Source organism: Neophocaena asiaeorientalis, unplaced genomic scaffold (genome assembly GCF_003031525.2).
Source record: "Neophocaena asiaeorientalis asiaeorientalis breed wild unplaced genomic scaffold, Neophocaena_asiaeorientalis_V1.1 scaffold54, whole genome shotgun sequence".
NCBI lineage: Eukaryota > Metazoa > Chordata > Mammalia > Artiodactyla > Phocoenidae > Neophocaena > Neophocaena asiaeorientalis.
The window spans coordinates 72,200-99,327 of NW_020174938.1; the positions used below are offsets into that span (position 1 = coordinate 72,200).

The following is a 27,128-nucleotide window of genomic DNA, read 5'->3' on the forward strand; positions in this document are numbered from 1 at the left end:
AGGAAATAGAAACAAAGAAAACAATAGCAAAGATCAATAAAACTAAAAGCTGGTTCTTTGAGAAGACAAAATTGATAAACCATTAGCCAGACTCATGAACAAAAAGAGGGAGAGGACTCGAATAAAATTAGAAATGAAAAAGAAGTTACAACAGACACCGTAGAAATACAAAGCACCCTAAGAGACTACTACAAGCAACTCTATGCCAATAAAATGGACAACCTGGAAGAAATGGACAAATTCCTAGAAAGGTATAACCTTCCAAGACTGAACCAAGAAGAAACAGAAAATACGAACAGGCCAATCACAAGTAATAAAGTTGAAACTGTGATTAAAAATCTTCCAACAGAGCTTCCCTGGTGGCGCAGTGGTTGAGAGTCCACCTGCCGATGCAGGGGACATGGGTTCGTGCCCCGGGCCCGGAAGATCCCTCATGCCGCGGAGCAGCAGGGCCTGTGAGCCATGGCTGCTGAGCCTGCGCATCTGGAGCCTGGGCTCAACAACTGGAGAGAACGCAACAGTGAGAGGCCCATGTACCGCAAAAAAAAAAAAAAATCTTCCAACAAACAAAAGTCCAGAACCACATAGCTTCAGAGCTGAATTCTATCAAACATTTAGAGAAGAGCTAACACCCACCCTTCTCAAACTCTTCCAAAAAACTGCAGAGGGAGGAACACTCCCAAACTCATTCTATGAGGCCACCATCACCCTGATACCAAAACCAGACAAAGATACAACAAAAAAAGAAAATTACAGACCAATATCACTGATGAATATAGATGCAAAAAACCTCAACAAAATACTAGCAAACAGAATCCAACAACACACTGAAAGGATCATACACCATGACCAAGTGGGATTTATCCCTGGGATGCAAGGATTCTTCACTATATGCAAATCAATCAATGTGATACACCATATTAACAAATTGAAGAATAAAAATGATATGATCATCTCAATAGATGAAGAAAAGGCTTTTGAAAAAATTCAACACCATTTATGATAAAAACTCTCCAGAAAGTGGGCATAGAGGGAACCTACCTCAACATAATAAAGGCCATATATGGCAAACCCACAGCAAACATCATTCTCAATGGTGAAAAACTGAAAGCATTTCCTCTAAGATCAGGAATGAGACAAGGATGTCCATTCTCACCACTATTATTCAACATACTTTTGGAAGTCCTAGCCACAGCAATCAGAGAAGAAAAAGAAATAAAAGGAATACAAATTGGAAAAGACGTTAAACTGTCACTGTTTGCAGATGACATGATACTATACAGAGAGAATCCTAAGACTGCCACTAGAAAACTACAAGAGCTAATCAATGAATTTGGTAAAGTTGCAGAACAAAATTAATGCACAGAAATCTCTTGCATTTCCTATACACTAATGATGAAAAATTTGTAAGAGAAATTACAGAAACACTCCCACTTACCATTGCAACAAAAAGAATAAAATACCTAGGAATAAACCTACCTAGGGAGAAAAATCCGCAGTGGGGTACAGATGGTGGTGTGCTGAATTGGACGATTGGGATCGACATGTTTACACTGATGTGTATAAAACTGATGACTAATAAGAACCTGCAGTATAAAGAAAGAAACAAACAGAACCTAATACTAAACTTTCTTTGGGTTATTTGTATGGAAATATGTTAATATAAATGTTTCAGACATTATGTGAAATTTCTAAAAATCTTATATGTTCTGGTATAATGTTATAAGTCATAATTCTAGTTATTACTTTAAAATGTATATCTCAGAAAAACTAAATTTCCTTGTCAATTGCCAAAAGAAAAACGAACTAAATTTGAATTTTTTCTCAACAACTTTTTATATGTGCCTATTCCATTTGAAAATTACTTTTTAAACAAACCCAACATGACCTAATCTGAATTATACTCAGGCCAAGTATCTTAATACTAAAATGGGAAGGAGAAAGACATGAGCAGAATTAAATAGTCATCCAAAAACATAAACCTATGTAAGTAATTTTAAGTCAATGCATTTTTAAAGATTCTGCCATAGGGATGATAAATAAATTTCATCTTAAAGACCAACTCCAAGCAAGAGATAATAACTGTCTAAAGTACTCTGTTAAGAGAATTCTAAAAGCTAAGTTCATTAAGCACAATTTCCCATCTATCAGAGTGGTAGATGTTGCATAGAAAACATTATTATGATAGTTTCTTAATGCTAAAGAACATGTGATCAAATCACACACCATGTGAATGATTTTGAACAAGTTATTTAATTCTCACAGTCTCATTTCCTTCCTCTACAAAATAAGAAGAAACTTAACTATATCAAAAGATTGCTATAAGAATAAAATGTTAAAGTGAAATAACATATATAAAATGCTATGTTAAAAAGTGCTTGTAAAGTGTACAGAAATATACATTACAAATTTTTATTATTGGGTTTTATGTCTCTTTAATATATTTACTCAGAATTCCGATAAGTTGTTCTTACCAAGTTAGCAGCACTCACATTTGAAATATCTGAAGGATCCATTTCACTTTCTATTCTTTCTTTCTCTTCTGAAAATTTGTCTTCACTTGCTTGCAAAGGTGTGTCAGCTTGCTGAGTAACTGAAACACACTCTATATCAATGTGAACGGCAGGTATTTCAGAAGTTTGCACAGAATTGTCTTGTAAGAAACTACTGCCAGAGTTCTTGACATCATCCAGTGTACTCACTGTGAACTAACGAAACATATTACAGATTGAATCAGAGATAATGGAAAATACTCGCCAACTTATTTCACTCTAGAAAACCTGATTCTGCTTAACCTATCAACTGTAAAGCAGCAGTTGACTGACAGATGACTCAGTCATTTTTTGGTATGTTTCAAGTATAAGAAGAGAAACCATTAAGCAGCCACAAATTTTATTTGCACATCTACTATGTTTAGGACACCACATAGCACATAATACCAAATCTCAGATATAAAAGAGAAATACACCATAAAAAGTAGAGTATATGTCAGCATGCAGTTTCATTATGCAATTCATATTCTTTAGACTTCAATAGGCTCTCCATTCCCCTTTAGAAATATTTAACACATAACCAAGAGAAACATAAAAACCACTTAAACAAATACAACTTATGCTAAAGTCAAATACATACCCATTTTTTAAAAACTTTCTAGTTTAGTTAATAGGAACAAGCCTTTATTTTCACTTTCTAACAGAGTACAGAAAGAATGGTGCTATGTTTTCCAGCTATACTCAGAGTAATGAACTCCAAGGAGAAGAACTAAAATCTAAAATTGCGACTTTAAAACTTACTCACATCACTACTTAAATAAACATTAGATAAACAGTGCAGTGGCCATAAAAACCCTAGTTTGATATAGTATTTATATAAATATTAAACTTGTCCAAGTCATATAAACTACTTCAAAAATCCTACTATTGGTTAGAACTTTAAAGTGTCCCAAAGTGTTCATTTTAGCATAAGCATTATTCAAATTGCATCACAATGTTTATATTGCTATCAACATTATCCATACATCAGTCACCATGGTTTATAATCTTCTCAGTAATATTTACATTAGCATTATTGATCTTCACAATATAGTCAACCCTGTTTATTAAAAAATCAATATCAGCTTAAATAACAAAATCAAAGCTAAACTATAATGTTGAAAAATATATAAAAATGCTAATTCCATTTTCAGAATGACAGTGGAGAAAACAATTATTAATATTAGCTTGGCCACCACAAGCAGTGAACTTTTATACTGAAATAATTTAACAATAATTACTCAAAAGTTCTATGTATAGACTATTTCTAAAACCTCAAAAAATCACATAAGTTTATTCATTACACAAAATCAGCATAATTTTTACACTGTTAACTTTTATAGTTAAAATATAATACATGTACCAAGAATGCCAGATGTTAGTTAAGTGATATAGAAAGTGACTTCATCATCAAATTTACCTACATTTAAAAGTTTCTTAAAGTTTCACCCAACAACTATGTACTGATTACTTCCTACGTATCTTTGACTCTGCTCCATATTGTGGGAAATTAAAAGGCAACATAAGATAATGCCCACAAGGAGCTTTCAATCTCATGTGGGCACAAAACATACATACATTAAAGAGTTATAAAACATCAGGAACAATGTAGGATTAAGAGCCATTATTATCATTAAGGAAAAAAACCACGGAAGTTGAGTACAGTTTCTAATAAAAATAAATATCCTACAAGTAAAAGGAGAGAATTTTAAAAGGCAGATACTATTCTGGACTGAGAAATATGACAACTATTTTACAACTTTTTTACTTAGTCCCTGTACCTTATCAAAGAATCTCTCTTATATTTCATTGGACATTTTACATAAAATTATACTAACTGAACATAAAATTTTTTTGTAAACAAATATCTTTTAAAAATGCATTGCTGGGACTTCCCTGGCGGTCCAGTGGTTAAGACTTCATGCTTCCAATGCAGGGGGTGCAGGTTCAATCCCTGGTCTCGGAACTAAGATCCCACATGCCATACAGGGTGGCCCAAAAATAATAATAATAATAAAATAAAAATTATTTTAAAGTCCTGTTTTTTAAAAAAAATGACTTGCTTAACCGAGTAAGTAAAATAAACTTCAAATGGACTGACAGAAGAGTACTGGGAATATTAACTTTAAAGAATTATTTAAATATAAATCACTCTATACTCGAATTGTAGGAAGTAAAAGTAGAGCAAGTGAAAAGTTATTCTACTTTCATCACCATTTAAAATAACACTACAAATGAAGCAGGAGGACACCATTTTAACCAGTAATCAAAGTTAACAAACTTGGGTAAATTGATATGATATGCCTTTAAATGTGAGGCTAAGAACAATCACTTTATTTCTCTCAAAGATGTATAAGCTAAAGTGAATAATGAATAAACAAACTGAAGAACACTGTACAAAAAACCCACAATGTATACTTCAAAAATATTAATGTCATGAAAGACAAAGACAGGCTGAGTAACTGTCCCTGGTGAAAGACATTAAAGAAACAAAGCCAAATACAATGTGTGACTCTAGATTGGATCATGCATCATGGAAAAACATTCTATGAAGAAATTATTGGGACAACTGGAAATTTTTGAATACAGACTATAAATTCAATAACAATATTATATAAATGTCAAATTCCCCGAATTTTATAATTATAGTGTGGTTATGTAAAAGAGTTTCTTTGTTCTTTAGAGATATATGCTATAGCATTTAAAGGTGAATGGTTATGATATTTGCACATTATTCTCAAATGTTTAGCATACAATATGAGTATGTGATATGTAAATAGAGAGAGAAAAAAATGTGGCAAAATGTTAATCTGTGAATCTACGAAAAGGGTACAGGAGAGTTCATTATTCTGTTCTTGCAACTTTTCTGTAGATCTGAAATTTTTCACAATAAAAGTAAAAAATGAAGTAGAAAAATTAAGACATTCCAACATACGTATATATATCCTTTATAAAAAAGCAATAAAAGGATTTTCAGAATGTACTACCTGGGTTCTCTCTGCGAGAGGATGATCACATGAGAGTAATGAGTCTTTGAGCCGAGATTCTATAGTATTAGAAGGTCCACCTCCAACAAATTCACCTTTCTGAATACTTTGGTCAGGTAGAAGACGTACATTTTCTTTATCACTGTCATCCTTTGATCTTAATGCTTCTGTTGGTAATGAAACTTTTGGCATCACTGCTGTTGATCGTGAACGAACAGGCCTTCCTCTCTGAACAGTTTCCCATCCTTCAGCATCTTTCCGTTCTACGCAATTGAGGGAAGAAAATAAATCAAGATTTCTTTGATGATAAACGTTTTCAAAAACCTACAAAATAACATTTTCCAACCTAATTCCCATTAAATATAACTAAAATATAAACATGACACTAATTACTATGCAAGGTGTATTGTGCACAAGTGTGTGTGTGTATTCTCTAGTTCCTACAACCACACTGTGGGGTAGGTATAATTATCCCTAGCTTACAAATGATAAAACTGAGATTAAGACTGACCTAAGACCCTGGGACTTCCCTGGTGGTCCAGTGGTAAAGAATTCGCCTTATAATGCAGGGGACATGGGTTCGATCCCTGATCCCACATGCCAAGGGGCAACTAAGCCAGAGCACAACAACTACTGAGTTCACACACCTCAACTAGAGAGCCTGCATGCCGCAAACTACAGAGCCCATGCACCCTGGAGCCTGTGTGCCACAACTAGAGAGAAACCCATGTGCCACAACGAAAGATCCCACATGCCTCAATGAAGATACGGTGTGCTGCAACTAAGGCCCAATGCAGCCAAAAATAAAATAAATAAATCCTTAAAAAACAAAAAAGACTGACCTAAGTCCCCATAGTCAGAAAGTAATAACATTTATACTGTGTATACTATGTGCTAGAACCGTTCTAAGTGCCTTAGATGTAACTCTTTTAAATAAACCCTCTTAGAGGGTTCACAACAACCCTCTAAGATCAGTACTATCATTCCCATATTACCAGTGAGGAAACTGAGACAAAGAGAGGTTGAGAAATTTACCCAAGGTCACACACTTAGTAAAGGTAAAGCCAAGATGTAAGTCTAGGCAAATTGGTTCTGATGTCCATACCCAATGAATATGTAAAAACCACCTCCCCTTCTTTTAGAATCCAAACGTAGGCCTTGGTCCAAAATCCACGTTCTTTTTCCCCTGTCTCAGTACTAACAGTATACACTGACGTAGGAAAAAAAGGTAAAAAACTATTTTAATGATCATAAGATTATAGTGTTAAATGAATGAACCCTCAATGATCTAGTCCAGTATTTCACCATACACATAAGAAAATGAAGGCCTGTATCCAAAGTCACAGAGCAAACTAGCCTAAAATAAATAAGCTTCTACCAAAATGTTTCAAAATTTCACAACCTGAGATATATATGTATACAGTGATAGCCACAATTTTTAAAATTTTATAGGCTAATTGTAATCTATCAAAATTAGTATGAAGACTTCCAGTTCTGGCCAAGATGGAGTAGCCTCACCTTCATTTCCACGTCCTCCTACTTACAATTAAGAACTCTGGAAAAAAACATACAAAATAAGCACAGGACGATTTTAAAAGATAGAAAGTAGTAGGTGGACTGCCTAGTGACCCTGGGAATTGAAAAGCAGCACAGCAGTGAGTTCTGTTTTTGTTTATTGCTGACAGGATGCTATAAAAAGCCTCCAATCCAGAAGGACCAACTGACATAGACAAAACAGGCAACAGCAAAACTTGTTTTGCCAAGCCAAAGGACAGAGAAAAGGATGGCCTAAGAAAACAGACAACCATTTTGGCAATATTCCTTCTATTCTAGCCAAACGTCAGTGGAAAACTTCCACCCCATAGTTTCAATAGGGGTAAGCAGAGAGCTGAACTTCCGTTGCCCACCTGGCAGAAGCAGATGGTGGTCCAATTCCCTCACCAAAACAATGTCAGCAAATGTCAGCAAAATGTGAGCTGAGCTCTTACCTCCAATTGGCATTAATAACACTAAACAAAGCAGTAGGAACTGTACTTACTCAGCACTCCACTTTCCCTCACACCTAGTGTCAGTGGGAGCTGAACTTCCACACCCACCAAGCAGCAGTGAGACTTAACGAGGTAGTGAAAGTCAGAACTGGTAGACACTGACCTAGTCAGCTAGATGGGAGGGAGTCCGGGAAAATGTCTGGAACTGCCTAAGAGGCAAAAGACCATTGTTTCAGAGTGCACGAGGAGAAGGGATTCAGAGCACTGCCTAAACGAGCTCCAGAGATGGGCACGAGCCATGGCTATCAGCACGGACACCAGAGAAGGGCACGAAACACTAAGGCTGCTGCTGCAGCCACCAAGAAGCCTGTGTGCAAGCACAGGTCACTATCCACACCTCCCCTCGGGAGAGCCTGCGCAGCCCACCACTGCCCGGGTCCCATGATACCGGAACAGCATACCCAGGAGAACACACGGCATGCCTCAGGCTGCTGCAACGTCACAGTGGCCTCTGCCACCGCAGGCTCAAGCCGCATACCATACACCTCCCTCCCCCCAGCCTGAGTGAGCCAGAGTCACCTAATCAGCTGCTACTTTAACCCTGTCCTGTCTGAATGGAGAAGATGCCCTCAGGTGACCTACACGCAGAGGCAGGGCCAAATCCAAAGCTGAACCTCAGGAGCCGTATGAACAAGAAGAAAAAGGGAAATTTCTCCCAGCAGCCTCAGGAGCTGCGCATTAAATCTCCACAATCAACTTGATGTACCCTGCACTTGTAGAATGCCTGAGTAGACAACAAATCATCCCAAAATTGAGGCGGCAGACTTTGGGAGAACTGTAGACTTGGGATTTGCTTTCTGCAAATAATTTGTTTCTGGTTATATGTTTATCTTACTTTAGTATTTACAGTTTATTAACATTAGTAGAAGTGTTTATTGATTTCGTTGCTCCCTTATACATACATATATATATATATATATATATATATAAAATCTTTTCCTTTTTTTGTGAGTGTGTACGTGTACGCTTCTTTGTATGATTTTGTCTGTATAGCTTTGCTTTTACCATTTGTCCTAGGGTTCGGTCTGTCTTTTTTTTTTTTAAGTACATTTTTTAGTGCTGGTTATCATTGGTGGATTTGTTTTTCAGTTTGGTTGCTCTCTTCTTTCTGTCTTTTTATTTCTTTTATTACTTTTTAATAATTATTTTTCATTTTTGATTTTAATAACGTTATTTTATTTTATTTTTTCTGTCTTTCTTTCTTTTTTTCTCCCTTTTCTTCTGTGTCGTGTAGCTGACAGGGTCTTGGCACTCTGACCAGGTGTCAGGCCTGTGCCTCTGAGGTGGGAGAGCCGAGTCTAAGACATTGGTCCACCAGAGACCTCCCGGCTCCACGTTATATCAAATGGCAAAAGAAATCCCAGAGATCTCCATCTCAACTCTTAAACCCAGCTCCACTCAAAGACAAGCAAGCTACAGTGCTTGACACCCTATGCCAAATGACTAGCAAGACAAGAACACAACCCCATGCATTAGCAGAGAGGCTGCCTCCAATCATGATAAGGTCACAGACGCTCCAAAACACACCACAGGACGTGGTCCTGCACACCAGAAAGACAAGATCCAGCCTCATCCACCAGAAAACAGGCACCAGACCCCTCCACCAGGAAGCCTACACAACCCACTGGGGGCAGAAAACAAAAACAACGGGAACTATGCACTTGCACCCTGTTAAAAGGAGACCCCAAACACAGTAAGTTAAGCAAAGTGAGAAGACAGAGAAATACACAGCAGATGAAGGAGCAAGGTAAAAACACACCAGACCAAACAATTAAAGAGGAAATAGGCAGTCTACCTGAAAAAGAATTCAGAATAATGATAGCAAAGACAATCCAAAATCTTGGAAACAAAATGGAGAAAATACAAGAAAACTTTAACAAGGACCTAGAAGAACTGAAGACCAAATAAAAAATGATGAACAACACAATAAATGAAATTAAAAATTCTCTAGAAGGAATCAATAGCCAAAAAACTGAGGCAGAAGAATGGATAAGTAACCTGGAAGATAAAATAGTGCAAATAATAAGCAGCAGAATAAGGCAAAAAGAATGAAAACAACTGAGGACAGTCTCAGAGACCTCTGGGACAACATTAAATGCACCAAGATTCGAACTATATGGGTCCCAGAAGAAGAAGAGAAAAAGAAACGGACTGAGAAAATATTTGAAGAGACTATAGTTGAAAACTTCCCTAATATGGAAAAGGAAATAGTTAAACAAGTCCAGAAAGTGCAGAGAGTCCCATACAGGATAAATCCAAGAAGAAACATGCCAAGACACATATTAATCAAACTATCAAAAATTAAATACAAAGAAAGATATTAAAAGCAGCAAGGGAAAAACTACAAATAACATACAAGGGAATAACCAGAAGGTTAACAGCTGATCTTTCAGCAGAAACTCTGCAAGCCAGAAGACAGTGGCAGGACATATTTAAAGTGATGAAAGGGAAAAACCTACAACCAAGATTACTCTACCCAGCAAAGATGCCATTCAGATTCGATGGAGAAATTAAAACCTTTACAGACAAGCAAAAGCTAACAGAATTCAGCACCACCAAACCAGCTTTACAACAAATGCTAAAGGAACTTCTCTAGGCAGGAAACACAAGAGAAGGAAAAGACCTACAAAAACAAACCCAAAACAATTAACAAAATGGTAAAAGGGACATACATATCAATAACTACCTTAAATGTAAATGCATTAAATGCTCCAACCAAAAGACACAGACTGACTGAATGCATAGAAAAGCAAGACCCATATATATGCTGCCTACAAGAGACCCACTTCAAAACCACGAACACATAGACTAAAAGTGAGGGGATAGACAAAGATATTCCATGCAAATGGAAATCAAAAGTAAGCTGGAGTAGCAATTCTCATATCAGACAACATACACTTTAAAATAGACTATTACAAGAGACAAAGAAGGACACCACATCATTATCAAGGGATTGATCCAAGAAGAAGATATAATAATGGTAAATATTTATGCACCCAACATAGGAGCACCGCAATACATAAGGCAAATAATATCAGCCATAAAAGGGGAAACTGACAGCAACACAATTATACTAGAGGACTTTAACACACCACTTTCACCAATGGAGAGATCATCCAAAATGAAAATAAATAAGGAAACACAAGTTTTAAATGAAACATTAAACAAGATGGACTTAATTGATATTTATAGGACACTCCATCCAAAAACCAACACAAGACACTTTCTTCTCAAGTGCTCATGGAATTTCTCCAGGATAGATCATATCTTGGGTCACAAATCAAGCCTTGGTAAATTTAAGAAAACTGAAAGAGTATCAAGTATCTTTTCCAACCACAACGCTATGAGACTAGATGTCAATTACAGGAAAAGATCTGTAAAAAATACCAACACATGGAGGCTACACAATACACTACTTAATAACCAATAGATCACTGAAGAAATCAAAGAGGAAATCAAAAAATACCTAGAAACAAATGACAATGAAAACACAAGGACCCAAAACCTTGGGGATGCAGCAAAAGCGGTTCTAAGAGGGAAGTTTACAGCAATACAGTCCTACCTTAAGAAACAGGAAACATCTCAAATGAACAACCTAACCTTACACCTAAAGCAATTAGAGGAAGAAACAAAAAACCCCCAAAGTTAGCAGAAGGGAAGAAATCATAAAGATCAGATCAGAAATAAATGAAGAAGAAATGAAGGAAACAATAGCAAAGATCAATGAAACTACAAGCTGGGTCTTTGAGATGATAAACAAAATTGATAAACCATTAGCCAGAGTCATCAAGAAAAAAAACAAAAGACTCAAATCAATAGAAATAGAAATGAAAAAGGAGAAGTAACAATTGACACTGCAGAAATAAAAAGGATCATGAGAGATTACTACAAGCAACTCTATGCCAATAAAACGGACAAACTGGAAGAAAGGGACAAATTCTTAGAAATGCACAACCTGCCAAGACTGAACAAGGAAGAAATAGAAAATATGAACAGTCCAATCACAAGCACTGAAATTGAAACTGTGATTAAAAATCTTCCAACAGAAGGCTTCCGTGATGGCACAGTGGTTGACAGTCCGCCTGTCGATGCAGGGGACACGGGTTCATGCCCCCGTCCGGGAAGATCCCACATGCCGTGGAGCGGCTGGGCCCGTGAACAATGGCTGCTGAGCCTGCGCGTCCGGAGCCTGTGCTCCACAACAGGAGAGGCCGCAATGGTGAGAGCCCTGCGTACCACAAAAAAAAAAAAAAAAAATCTTCCAACAAACAAAAGCCCAGGACCAGATGGATTCACAGGCAAATTCTATCAAACATTTAGGGAAGAGCTAACACATCTCCTTCTCAAACTCTTCCAAAATATAGCAGAGGGAGGAACACTCCCCAACTCATTCAATGAGGCCACCATCACCCTGACACCAAAACCAGACAAAGATGTCACAAAGAAAGAAAGCTACAGGTCAATATCTCTGTTGAACATAAATGCAAAAATCCTGAACAAAATACTAGCAAACAGAATCCAACAGCATATTAAAAGGATCATACACCATGATCAAGTGGGGTTTATCCCAGGAATGCAAGGATCCTTCAATATACGCAAATCCCTGAATGTGATACAGCATATTAACAAATTGAAGGCGAAAAACGATATGATCATCTCAACAGATGCAGAAAAAGCTTTCGACAAAATTCAACACCCATTTATGATAAAAACCCTCCAGAAAGTAGGCATAGAGGGAACTTTCCTCAACATAATAAAGGACATATATGACAAACCCACAGCCAACTTCGTCCTCAATGGGGAAAATCTGAAAGCATTTCCACTATGATCAGGAACAAGACAAGGTTGCCCACTCTCACCACTATTAATTTAACATAGTTTTGGAAGTTTTAGCCACAGCAATCAGAGAAGCAAAAGGAATAAAAGGAATCCAAAACAGAAAAGAAGAAGTAAAGCTGTTACTGTTTGCAGATGACATGATGCTATACATAGAGAACCCTAATGATGCTACCAGAAAACTACTAGAGCTAATCAATGAATTTGGTAAAGTAGCAGGATACAAAATTAATGCACAGAAATCTCTGGCATTCCTATACACTAATGCTGAAAAATCTGAAAGTGAAATTAAGAGAACACTCCCATTTACCATGGCAACGAAAAGAATAAAATATCTAGGAATAAACCTACCTAAGGAGACAAAAGATCTGTGTGCAGAAAATTATAAGACACTGATGAAAGAAATTGAAGATGATACAAATAGATGGAGAGATGTACCATGTTCTTGGATTGGAAGAATCAACATTGTGAAAATGATTCTAGTACCCAAATCAATCTACAGATTCAATGCAATCCCTATCAAACTACCACTGGCATTTTTCACAGAACTAGAACAAAAAATATCACGATTTGTATGGAAACACAAAAGACCCTGAACAGTTAAAGCAATCTTGAGAAAGAAAAATGGAGCTGGAGGAATCAGACTCCCTGACTTCAGACTATACTACAAAGCTACAGTAATCAAGACAGTATGGCACTGGCACAAAAAGAGAAATATAGATCAATGGAACTGGACAGAAAACTCAGAGATAAACCCATGCACATATGGTCACCTTATCTTTGAGAAAGGAGGCAAGAGTATACAATGTAGGAAAGACTGCCTCTTCAATAAGTGGTGATGGGAAAACTGGACAGGTACATGTAAAAGAATGAAATTAGAATACTCGCTAACACCATACACAAAAATAAACTCAAAATAGATTAAAGATCTAAATGTAAGGCCAGACTCTATAAAACTCTTAGAGGAAAACATAGGCAGAACACTGTATGACATAAATCACAGTAGATCCCTTTTGACCCACCCTCTAGAGAAATGGAAATAAAAACAAAAATAAACAAATGTAACCTCAGGATACTTAAAAGCTTTTTTGCACAGCAAAGGAAAACATAAACAAGATGAAAAGCCAACCCTCATAATGGAGAAGGGAAAAGGAAATACCATATGCTTACTCATATATATGGAATTTAAAGGAAAAGAAAGAAAATGGTTCTGATGAACCTAGGGGCAGGACAGGAATGAAAACACAGACATAGAGAATGGACTTGAGGACACGGGGAAGGGAAAGGTAAGCTGAGACTAAGTGAGAGAGTAACACTGACATTAATACACTATCAAATGTAATATAGCTAGTGGGAAGCAGCTGCATAGGACAGGGAGATCAGCTCGGTGTTTTGCAACCACCTAGAGGGGTGGGATATGAAGGGTGGGAATGAGACGCAAAAGGGAGGGTATATGGGGATATACGTATGCATATAGTGATACAACAGAAAGCAACACAACATTGTAAAGCAATTATACTCCAGTAAAGATATTAAAGGAAAAAAGAAAAAGAAAAAAAAAAAGCCCTGGAATAATCCCAACCTGACTGTGATTTGTTATCATTTTTATTTATCGCTGTATTTAATTCACTAATATGTTGTTCAATGTTCAAGAGAAAATGTTTTATTATAATATGCTTTTTAGGTTTTGATATTAAGGTTATAAAATGATCTCTCTTTTATTCTGAGGAAGAGTTTAAGATTGAATGTATCTTTACCTAAATGTTTGGAAGAATTCACAGGTGAAGCCATTTTGACCTGGAATTTTCTTTGTGAAAAAATGTTTCATTATTAACTCACATTTTTTTACATTCCTTCAAGTTTTTCTAATTCTTGATATGCAACTTCTGTTATGTTTTTCAAGTTATTTGGTAATTTCTTCTAAATTTCTAAATTTAGTGTATAATATTGCTCATAATTTCTTTTTAATATTTTGGGGATCTGTGCCAATGCCCCTGTTTCATTCCTGGTGCTAGGCCTTGTCTCCTTTTTTTCTTGGTATTACTAGAAGTCTGTTAATTTTATTGGTCTATTTGAAGAACTACATTTTGGCTTTGTTAATTTTTCTCTATTCTCACCTGTATTTTTCCTTCCATATTCCCTGGGTCTAGCTTGCTCTTTTCTAACTTCTTGAGATGGACAGAGTATGGATTTTAGGTTTTCCTCCTTTCTAATTGGTGTAATTGAAGCTAGAAAATTTCCTCAAAGCATAGCTTTACCCTAATCCCAAAGATTTCAAATGTTCATTTTTATTCAACTGACATTTTCTAATTTTCAGTGTGATTTCTTCCCTGACTCATGGATTATTCAGATATATATTCCAAAATTCCAAAAATCTGAAAATTGTACAGCTACACTTTTGTAATTAATTTCTAACTTCATTCCACTGTGTTAAGACAGGCAGAATAAGTTCAGTCATCTGAAAGTTGTTGAAACTTGTTTACTGTGTCAATTTTGGTAAATATTCCATGTGTGCTTGAATATGTATTTGGACTTACAGCCATGACAAAGTAGCCTGTATTAAAATTAATCTTCTTCCTGCCAAACAGAACTACAAGAGCTAGACGAAATATATAAATGAATTGTTTAAAGGCATTGGAAAGCAACCAGTATAGGCAAGACTCGAGGAACTACAATTCCTGAGAATAGGGACAACAACATGAGATCCACATTCACCCTAGAATTTTCCCTGAAGACTGCTGGAATTCACAGTGTAGGAAAGTGAGTTCTAGCAGAAACCAGCAGTCCTATCTAGCTAAGACAGATATTGGAGTTCGATGAGTCTAAAGCAACTGGGGCTTCAGGGGAAAAAATCTTGGAGAGGGGGAAACTGCAGGAAAGTAAGGCAAAAGAATCTGCATTCAATCTTCCCCTAAGAAGTCTGACAACTGCTAAGCTTTGCATATACAGGGCAAGATTCCAAGACACCCAGCAGAAAATAGCAGCTGGGATGCTAATGAACTAAGCAGATATTGTAGCAACTGTATGGTGCCGAGGAAACAAAAGTTGGAACTCAGGAATGAAGTGGTCTTGGCAAGCACCCCAGGTTTTCAATTGAGACTCCAAAAGGAACAAGAAAAAACTAAAACACATCAACTTTAATAAAACCTCAAGCCAAACCTTGACAGGATTAAGGTGTTCTGCTTGTTCTCTACCTTACTGCCATAAAAAACTATATATTTTTAGAAAAAGTCTCTATAACTTTTAGTATACAATGTTAAACATTCAATTAAATATGAGGCATCCTAATCAAAAAGAGTAAAATAACTCTAAACTGCCCCAAAACTGTTTTTTAAACTAACAAACTCACAGATGGCTCAAACATTTTACTTTTCAGACACAAATTTTTTAAATAGCTATTATTAATATGTACAAGAAAATATGGATTAGACATAGAGAACAGAGGATGAGTAGAATGACTAGAAGACATATCAGTAAAAAGTTTCCAGATTGAAGTATCAAAAGGGAAAAAAATGGAAAAAAAAAGCATTAGTTGTTAGACATATCAATTATGTCAAGTTCATTAATCAGGTTGTTTAGATATTTTTGATCTTTACTGATCTTTATCTACAGGTACTATCATTTGAGACAGTTATGGTAAAATCTCCCAGTGTAAATACAGACTTTTTTTCAGTTTTTCCTTTCAGTCCTGTCCGGGTTTGCTTTATATGTTTTAAAGATATGTTATGTACATATAAATTTAGAGTTACTTTATCTCTCTGTTGAAATGACCCTTTAATAATTTTTAAAATCTCTAAAATGTTGCTTGGCTACTCTTATTTCATCTGGTAACAATACTAGCTTTGATTTGAATGGGGTATGTATAGAATATCTTGCCCTGCCTTTTTCTTTTGACTTTTCTACATCTTAATATTGAAGGTGTATCTCTTATAAGCAGAATACAATTGGGCTTTTTTTTGTGTGTGTGTGGTACGCGGGACTCTCACTGTTGTGGCCTCTCCCATTGCGGAGCACAGGCTCCGGATGCGCAGGCTCAGTGGCCATGGCTCACGGGCCCAGCCGCTCCGCAGCATGTGGGATCTTCCCGGACCGGGGCACGAACCCGTGTCCCCTGCATCGGCAGGCGGACTCTCAACCACTGCACCACCAGGGAAGCCCCTATTTTTAAAAGTGTTATAATCTTCATTTTTAAAATTTAATATTTAGACCATTTACATTTAATGTAGGGATTGATACATTTACTTCTATTACATTATAATTCTTTTTTTGATTTGTCTTATGTGTTTTATGTTTCTTTTTTTCCTCTTCTCTTGCTTTCTTTTGGATTGATCAAAAAGAGTATTAGTTGAACATTTGTTTATTCTTCTTTGTGGTTTTCCTGAATTTATAACACAGTGTTGACTTATGTCTAATGCAAACGAGCACTTTTGTAACTTCTTAGACAATGTTAGAACCTAGAAAATATAAACTCCATTTATTCCTCTCTTATCTTTTGGGTTACTATCATAAATTTTCATTCTACATATATGTCAAGCTCCACAAGACATTGTTTCACACAGTCAATACACATTTAAGGTTATCTGCATGTTTATTCCTTCTAGTTTTTTTCATTCCTTCATGCATTTCTGGGATGCTATCTGGAATCATTTTCCTGCCATCTGAAGAACTCTGTGGGTTTTTTTACTGTAGGTCTGACTACAAATTCTCTCAATTTTTATTCATCTAGAACTACCTTTATTTCACCTTCATTTTTGAAGGTTATTTTTTGCTGGATGCAGAATTCTCTCTCCAGTTATTTTCTTTCAGCACCTTAAAGATGTCATTCCACTGCCATCTGGCTTTCATCAGCTATAAGTTGACTCTTGCTCATTTTAAAAGTCTTTTTTTTTTTTTTTAAAGCTGTGACTACTTGCAAAGATTTTCTCTTTCTTTGATTTTTAATATTTTTATTATATTGCATCTAGGTGAGATTTGTTTTATATTTTTCCTACTTGGAGTTTATAGTGGTTCTTGAATATAAGACAGTATCTTTTGACAGTTTGGGGAAATCTTCAGTGATTACCTCCTCAAAGGTTGCTTTTGTACCATTCATTCCATCCCTTCAGACTCCACTTACAGGTGTGCCTCTTATGCTCTTCTCTGCATTCTCCTCTCTCTCTCTCTTTTCTCTCCATGATATAGCCTCAGTATTTTCTACTGACTTAGAATTAATTCAATCCCAACTCTCCTAAATTTTAAATCTCTTCTCAGTGTGGGTAAACACATTAGTTGTTTTAAGAATTTTATTTATCTTCCTGGATTCCTCCCTTCCAGGGCACTGTGACCATAAAAAAATCTGGACTGGCTGCTATCTAGACATTTACACAGCAATCATCCTGGGATCACCACCACAGAATTATTACCTTTGCCTCTTCTCTGTACTGGCTCCCTCTGGTAGTGACAGTGTCCATAAAGTTAAAAATCTTTTGAGACCTAGAATGTTTGAAAATGTCTTTAATCTACTCTCACATCTCATGGATAATTTGGCTGGACATAGGATTTTAGCTTAGAAATTATTTTCCTCCAGAATTTTGAAGACATAGCTCAATTTTCTTGTGGCTTCTAGTGATAATTCTGCAAAAGCAGGTGTCATCCTGATTCTTGGTCATTTGTATATAAACTGATTCTTTTCTCTAATTTTTTAGAGCCTCTCATCATCTGTAGTACTCATAAATTTCCCAACTTTTTTTTTTTTTTTTTTTTGCGAAGACTCTCAACCACTGCGCCACTAGGGAAGCCCCTCCCAACATGTTCTGATGTCACTGCAGTTTCATCCATTATAGTGGGCACTTAATGGGCCCTTTTGGTTAAAAACTTATTATCTTTCTGTTAAACAAAATTTCCTTTAATTATTTCATGACTTCTTCCTTTTCCTTTATCTTTCTATAATCCATATTATTCAAATAGTGGATAGTCCAGTATCTATTTTTATATAATAAGCCTAAAACTTAGCATCTTAAAATACTATGTTATTTCCATGCAATTCTTTGACTCAGGAATCTGAAGAGTGCTCAGTTTGGTGGGGGGAGGTGTAGGAGGGGGTTCATCTCATCTCCATATGGTGTCAGCAAGGGTGATTCAACTGAGACCAGAGAATTCATGATAGCTTCACCACATGCCCAAATCTTTCATACTAGTTACTGGCTGAGACTAAGTTCTTCTCCTGGCCACTTTCTCTTCACATGGTCTCTCATTATTCAGCAGCCTATCTTGGGCTTCTTTACATGGTAGCTGGCTTCCAACAAGGAGAAAATTGAAGCTGCAAGCCCTCTTACCAGCTAGGTTGGGAATTTACCAAACCTCGCTCTAGATACATTCTATTGATTCTATCAAGTCACAGGACCAACCAAAGATTTAAGGCGAGGGAAAACAGAATCTACCACTTGACGGTGGAAGTGGCATGCATGCACAGGGATGAGAGAAACTGTTCACACCCATCTTTGCAGACAATCTACCACAGTCCACTATCTGGCTTCAGATTGCCTAAGTCTTCCAAGACTACCAGACATTCATCAATTAGAGAATCAGCCTTGAAGACCAATATCTCATGATCTGTATCAGATTTGGATGTGTTCCTCAGGTGTGGGTTCTCTTGATCTGGAAACCTGGCAGTTCAAGTAGAAGAGGGCTTGAAGTGGAAGCGAGACTGAGGCATCTCAACATTATCTTTATCCATAGTCTTCTACTTAGTCTCGTTGTTTGCAATACAGTACCCCCACCTTCCAATGTGTCTGGTATCTCTCAGGTCAAATACCATCTTTTGTACCTTCTCTAGAAACTAAACCTCCAATGTTCTGTAGGGTGAGAGAGATACATCTACTCTCATCCTACTAGTCAGAGTTATGGGGAAGTGGGGAGGATTCGAGATTCTTCTTATAAACCCTACCTATACCCTCACTTCCAGAGATACCTGCTCCCACCAATTACCGATCCTTTTGGAAATTATGTGGATCAAATTGGATTGCTTGACAGTTTTGCCCACCCTCTGAGCTGAGGATTCAGCTAGCTTACTCAAATGTCACAACTGGTCTTGCTATTTTCCAACTTTCAAAAATTTGTTCATATCATCTCTTCTCCTGTCTCTTTTTCCTTAAGTCCTTTCATATCATTTTAGTTGAGTCTGGGGAAAAAGCAAAGTAACTGCATGTGCTCACTCTATCATCTTTAACAAAAATCAATTTTATAGCATATCATTACAAACTTGAGTACTATACCTACTGTAATTATAAATTACTTAAGATATACACCATAATTCACTGTGCAAAACAGTGCATCAAAACCCCACAACTGAACACCAAAGTGGTCAAAAACAAAATTCCTTGGTATATTAACGAGTATTTTTAAGCCTAGTCATAATGAAGATCTATCATTTCACTTCAACCAAACGGGTCACACTCATAAATAATCTGAGAGTACTGCTTTAAACAAAACCATGATACATGCTAAGACTATAATTCCTTTAAATTCTTTTGCAGTTTTGATTTTTTAACACATTTCTCTCAGACTTTCAAGACACAGACACTAAACTTCATGATTCCACATTTTCCTACCTTTTCCTAAGAACATACCAACTCTCAATTTTCTACTTTCTCAATAGAGAAAGCAAGGGCAATATATTCCATAAAAGTAAGGTATATATCTGAAATAAGCCAATCGCACTTACTGAGACCAAAATGGAAAAACAGCGCAACAACAACATCAATAATGCAAAGGTGGCAATACCTTTGTTATATCCAATAAAACATTTCTTTATGAACCAAAAAACTCCAAAGTGATCCTTCATTGAATAGAAAAGAAAGCAGTATTCTCAAGTTGTTCCTTAACTAATAAGACAAACTCATTATTACTTACTAACTATCACTCTAAAATCCAAGCCTCTAAAGATGTATAAAAATCCACTCTGGATTTATGAAGGAAACTCCTATGGAATCAATTCAGATGAGTCTTCAGAATTACAGCCCTTCTATTTATTTTTGCCCCTTTATTATTCTGATGGTATGGAAAACAGATATGTGAGTAAAGATAAACACATGATATTATTTTAGTACCCAAACAACATTTAAATATTAATGAAATGAAGTACTGACATGACATTTTAAAGTGTATACTACCTAGAAGATGAACTACTTTATTTCTTTTCTACTTATAAATGAACTGACAAAAGATATCATTCTCCTTAAAGTATACACAGGGCAAACCTGAGACTAGAATGACCTCCAAAAGTTTTCATACAGTTTTTAAGATGATTTTATGATTTTAACTGAGGCAAATTAACATCATATAAATGATGCACAAAGATAAATATATAATGTTATTAGCATCAAATTCAAATAAAATAAATATCTTCACATAAATCTACTTGTCTAATACATACAAAGGTTGATTCAAAGTCACTTGCCATTTTTGCGGGAAGGCTTCTGCACTGTCATTGGTGGGCAAGACTGGGCAGGTGCTACATCCGAAGAAGCAGTAGAGCCTGTATGATGAGCCTTTACCTTGTCAGCCCAACTGACACCTGTGGGAGCCAGACGCGGAGCAGCCACTGTGCCAGGTGAACCCCTATGGAGAAAATGACAGCATTTAATAAATCAAATATAAGTTAAAATTTTAAATATATAGTTAATATATTTAAATTTTAAATGCATTATGTGTGTGTGTGCGTGTATCCACATATATAGAATAACATACTACCACAGCAATTTAAGGCAAATATACTCATAAATTTATCTTCTTCTAATACCTCATTAATACACCATATTATATGGGAACAAATATAACAAAAAAGCTCTCACCAGATTGGTTTAAAAGAAAATTTCAGTTAAATGGGGAATCTTAAAAAAATTCATATATTTTTTATTTAAAATTTTATTTTCATTTAAAACTCATAACTTTTAATATAAATGTGCATTAATTTGCCAATTTATCGATGTAGGCATTATTAAAACAGGCTTTTTTTGTGTATATTATTTCATACATGATGCCTCATTGACAATGTCCAATTTTGTTTTCTTTAAAATGGAGTGATACTTTAGTGACACCTATTAAATAATCTTAGTACACAATCCTCCTCAATTTTAATAATAATTTCCCCAATCTTTCACAGTTGTCCTATCCACTCATCTGACAGCAAAACGTTAACAGTTCACTTTATGAAAGCTTTCCAAAAACTTATCTTAGTTTTCACAGAAACAATGACTCTTTTACACTCACATTTTAGTGGTTTACTTAATATTTAAGTTATGAGTTAATATATAGACAACTTGAATAAACAAGTTTGGTAACTAACTGCATAGTCTAAAGCATTTAACTCAACCAGGAAGAACAGAATTGCGCATATATACTAAAGTAAGCCTATAAGCCACAATCTTTCAGCATGCTTAAACATGTTTTACAATGATAATAAAGAGTCTCAATTAATCCAATGACATAATACATGGAGATCAGTATGAGAACCTTTACTATGCATGCATTAAAGACTTCCAGGTTAAAATAAACCATGTACTATACAATACTCTGAACCACAGACTAATGGACTGCATTACAGGGAAATTTCCCTTAAACTGGTGATAGAATATAAAAACATTTGGTTTTATTTGCTTATATGTCTTTCCCCCACTCCACTAAGGTCCAAATATTATAAGGTTCCAAAGTCCATCAACCTTCACCTAAGGCAATATTATCTAATAATCTCATATGAAAGCAAAAAATTGGTTCTACTGAATAACACTTTATGAGCTCTTAGTAAGGGCCAAGTATTGATACAATGCCAGATGCTTGTGATAGAGAAGATATGACAAACATCTTGCCTTAAAGAAGGTCATAATATAAGTACAAAGAATAAACAAACATTAAAAATTTTAACACACTGAGGGTTTGAGGTAGCTGCTGTCGTGGGGTGGATAAGGCAAATCAGCAAGCCACTCCAGTAGCCAGTCACAGGAGAGCAATGCTTTGGACCTGCCATCAGCTTATGACACATGGGATTATGTGTTGCAGAGACCCAGCAAGGAGGTCCACAGTGAGGCTTTTAGTCCTGAGGGAGCCCTTTCTATTCCTTGCTCTTGTGATGTGGATCCAGCTGTGTGGCTGACAGGGTCTTGGTGCTCCTGCCTGAGCCTCTGAGGTGGGAGAGCCAAATACAGAACACTGGACCATCAGAGACCTCCCGGCCCCATATAATATCAATTGGCGAGAGCTCTCACAGACATCTCCGTCTCAATGCTAAGACCCACATGCACCCAACGGCCAGCAAATTCCAGTGCTGGATGTCCCATGGCAAACAACTAGCAAGACAGGAACACAACCCTATCCATTAGCAGAGAGGCTGCCTAAAAGCATACTAAGTTCACAGACACCCCAAAGCACACAACCACATGCGGCCCTACCCACCAGAAAGACAAGATCCAGCCCCACCCACCAGAACACAGGCACCAATCCCCTCTGCCAGGAAGCCTATACAAGTCACTAAACCAACCTCACCCACTGAGGGCAGAAACGGAACACAACAGGAACTACGAACATGCAGCCCGCAAAAAGGAGACCCGAAACACAGTAAGTTAAGCAAAATGAGAAGACAGAGAAATACACAGCAGATGAAGGAGCAAAGTAAAAACCCACCACACCAAACAAATGAAGAGGAATTAGGCAGTCTACCTGAAAAAGAATTCAGAGTAATGATAGTAAAGATGATCCAAAATCTTGGAAACAGAATAGAAAAAACAGAAGAAATGTTTAACAAGGACCTAGAAGAACTAAAGAGCAAATGAACAATGATGAACAACACAATAAATGAAATTTAAAATTCTCCAGAAGGAAGCAATAGCAGTATAACTGAGGCAGAAGAATGGATAAGTGCGTAGAAAGTAAAATAGTGGAAATAACTACCACAGATCAGAAGAAAAAAGAATGAAAAGAATTGAGGACAGTCTCAGAGACCTCTGGGACAACACTGAATGCACCAACATTCAAATTATAGGGGTCCCAGAAGAAGAAGAGAAAAAGAAAGGGACTGAGAAAATAGTTGAAGAGATTATGGCTGAAAACTTCACTAATATGGGAAAGGAAATAGTCAATAAAGTAAACGAAGCACAGAGATTCCTATACAGGATAAATCCAAGGAGAAACACGCAAAGACACAAATAATTCAAGCTATCACAAATTAAATACAAAGAAAAAATATTAAAAGCAGCAAGGGAAAAGCAACAAATAACATACAAGAGAATCCCCATAAGGTTAACACCTGATCTTTCAGCAGAAACTCTGCAACCAAGAAGAGAGTGGCAGGACATATTTAAAGTGATGACAAGGAAAAACTCACAACCAAGATTACTCTCCCCAGCAAGGATCTCATTCAGATTCAACAGAGAAATTAAAACCTTTACAGACAAGCAAAAGTTAAGAGAATTCAGCACCACCAAATCAGCTTTACAACAAATGCTAAAGGAACTTCTCTAGGCAGGGAACACAAGAGAAGGAAAAGACCTACAATAACAAACCCACAACAATTAATAACATGATAGAACTACCATATGAAGCAGCAATCCAACTACTGGGCATATAATCTGAGAAAACCATAATTCAAAGAGTCGTGTACCAAAATGTTCATTGCAGCTGTATTTACAATAGCCAGGACATGGAAGCAACCTAAGTATCCATTAACAGATGAATGGATAAAGAAGATGTGGCACATATATACAATGGAATATTACTCAGCCATAAAAAGAAATGAAATTGAGTTATTTGTAGTAAGGTGGATGGACCTAGAGTCTGTCATACAGAGTGAAGTAAGTCACAAAGAGTAAAACAAATACTGTATGTTAACACATATATATGGAATCTAAGAAAAAAAAAGTCATGAAGAACCTAGGGGTAAGATGGGAATAAAGACACAGAACTACTAGAGCATGGACTTGAGGATATGGGAAGGGGGAAGGGTAAGCTGTGACAAAGTGAGAGAGTGGCATGGACATTATATACACTACCAAACGTAAAACAGATAGCTAGTGGGAAGTAGCCCCATAGCACAGGGAGATCAGCTAGGTGGTTTGTGACCACCTACAGGGGTGGGATAGGGAGGGTGGGAGGGAGGGAGATGCAAGAGGGAAGAGATATGGGGATATATATATGTATAGCTGATTCACTTTGTTATAAAGCAGAAACTGACACACCATTGTAAAGCAGCTATACTCCAATAAAGATGTTAAAATAAAAAGAACATGGTAATAGGAACATACATATCGATAACTACCTTAAATGTAAATGGATTAAATGCTCCAACCAAAAGATATAGACTGGCTGAATGGATACAAATACAAGAAACGTATATATGCTATATACAAGGAACCCACTTCAGACCTAGGGATACATACAGACTGAAAGTGAGGGAGTGGACAGAGATATTCCATGAAAATGGAAATGAAAAGAAAGTTGGAGTAGCAATCCTCATATAAGACAAAATAGACTTTAAAATAAAGACTATTACAAGAGACAAAAAAGGCCACTACATAATGATTAAGGGATAAATCGAAGAAGATATAACAATTGTAAGTATTTGTGCACCCAACACAGGAGCACCTCAATACATAAGGCAAATGCTAACAGCCATAAAAGGGGAAATCGACAATAACACAATGATAGTAGGGGACTATAACATCCCTCTTCCACCAATGCACAGATCATCCAAAATGAAAATATTTAAGGAAACAAAAGCTTTAAATGACATATTAAACAAGATGGACTTAATCTATATTTGTAGGACATTCCATCCAAAAACAAAAGAATACACTTTCTTCTTAAGTGCTCAAGGAACACTCTCTAGGATAAATCATATCTTGGGTCACAAATCAAGCCTTGGTAAATTTAAGAAAATTGAAACCATATCAAGTATCTTTTCTGACCACAATGCTATGTGACTAGAAATCAATTACAGGGAAAAAAAACTGTAAAAATTACAAACACATGGAAGCTAAACAGTACACTACTAAATAACCAAGAGATCACTGAAGAAATCAAAGAGTAAATCAAAAAATACCTAGAAACAAACGACAATGAAAACACAATGACCCTAAACCTAGGGGAGGGAGCAAAAGCAGTTCTAAGAGGGAACTTTATAGCAATACAATCCTACCGCAAGAAACAAGAAACATCTCAAATAAACAACATAACCTTACATCTAAAGCAATTAGAGAAAGAAGAACAAAAAACCCGCAAAGTTAGCAGAAGGAAAGAAATCATAAGGATCAGATCAGAAATAAATGAAAAAGAAATAAAGGAAACAACAGAAAGATCAATAAAACTAAAAGCTGGTACTTTGAGAAGATAAACAAAACTGATAAACCATTAGCCAGACTCATCAAGAAAATACAGAAGAAGACTCAAATCAACAGAATTAGAAATGAAAAAACAGAAGTAACAACTGACACTTCAGAAATACAAAAAATCATGAGATTACTACAAGCAACTATATGCCACTAAAACAGACAACCTGAAAGAAAAGGACAAATTCTTAGAAAAGCACAACCGTCCGAGACTGAACCAGGAAGAAATAGAAAATATAAACAGACCAATCACAAACAATGAAATTGAAACTGTGATTAAAAATCTTGCAATAAACAAAAGCCCAAGACCAGATGGCTTCATAGGCGAATTCTAGAGAATTCATTTAGAAAAGAGCTAATAACACCTATCCTTCTCAAACTCTTCCAAAATATAGCAGAGGGAGGAACACTCCCAAACTCATTCTACAAGGCCACCATCACCCTGATACCAAAACCAGACAAAGATATCACAAAAAAAGAAAACTACAGGCCAACATCACTGATGAACATAGACGCAAAAATCCTCAACAAAATACTAGCAAACAGAATCCAACAGCACATTAAAAGGATCATATACCATGATCAAGTAGAGTTTATCCCAGGAATGCAAGGATTCTTCAATATATGCAAATCAATCGATGTGATACACCATAATAATAAATTGAAGGATAAAAACCATATGACCATCTCAACAGAGGCAGAAAAAGCTTTCAACGAAATTGAACACCCACTTATGATAAATATGCTCCAGAAAGTAGGCACAGAGGGAACCTATCTCAACATAATAAAGGCCATATATGACAAACCCACAGCAACATGGCTCTCAATAGTGAAACTCTGAAACCATTTCCTCTAAGACCAGGAACAAAACAAGGTTGCTGACTCTCACCAAGATTGTTCAACACAGTTTTGGAAGTTTTAGCCACAGCAATCAGAGACAAAAAAGAAATAGAAGGAATCCAAATCCAAAAAGAAAAAGTAAAACTGTCACTGTTTGCAGATGACATGATACTGTACATAGAGAATCCTAAAGATTCACCAGAAACCTACTAGAGCTAATCAATGAATTTGGTAAAGTAGCAGGATAAAAATTAATGCACACAAATCTTTTGCATTCCTATACACTAAGATGAAAAATCTGAAAGAGGAATTAAGGAAACACTCCCATTTACCATTTCAATGAAAAGAATAAAATACCTAGGAATAAACCTACCTAAGACACAAAACACCAGTATGTGGAAAACTATAAGACACTGATGAAAGAAATTAAAGACAATACAAACAGATAGAGAGATATAGCATGTTCTTGGACTGGAAAAATCAACATTGTGAAAATGACTATACTACCCAAAGCAATCTACAGATTCAGTG

General features: G+C 36.2%; 1 protein-coding gene across 1 annotated transcript in view; it reads right to left on the bottom strand.

Annotated features, from left to right (window-relative positions):
• The window catches only part of SCAPER (S-phase cyclin A associated protein in the ER), a gene marked incomplete at its 3' end in the record, with an annotated part of 213,744 nt that overhangs the window by 69,038 nt on the left and 117,578 nt on the right, over positions 1-27,128 (bottom strand). Inside the window, exons 8-10 of the mRNA XM_024761693.1 lie at positions 20,840-21,000; positions 5,519-5,781; positions 2,475-2,708 (exon numbers count right to left, since the gene is read on the bottom strand). Coding sequence (XP_024617461.1) covers positions 2,475-2,708; positions 5,519-5,781; positions 20,840-21,000 — 658 coding nt within the window. The remainder of the gene's footprint in view (positions 1-2,474; positions 2,709-5,518; positions 5,782-20,839; positions 21,001-27,128) is intronic.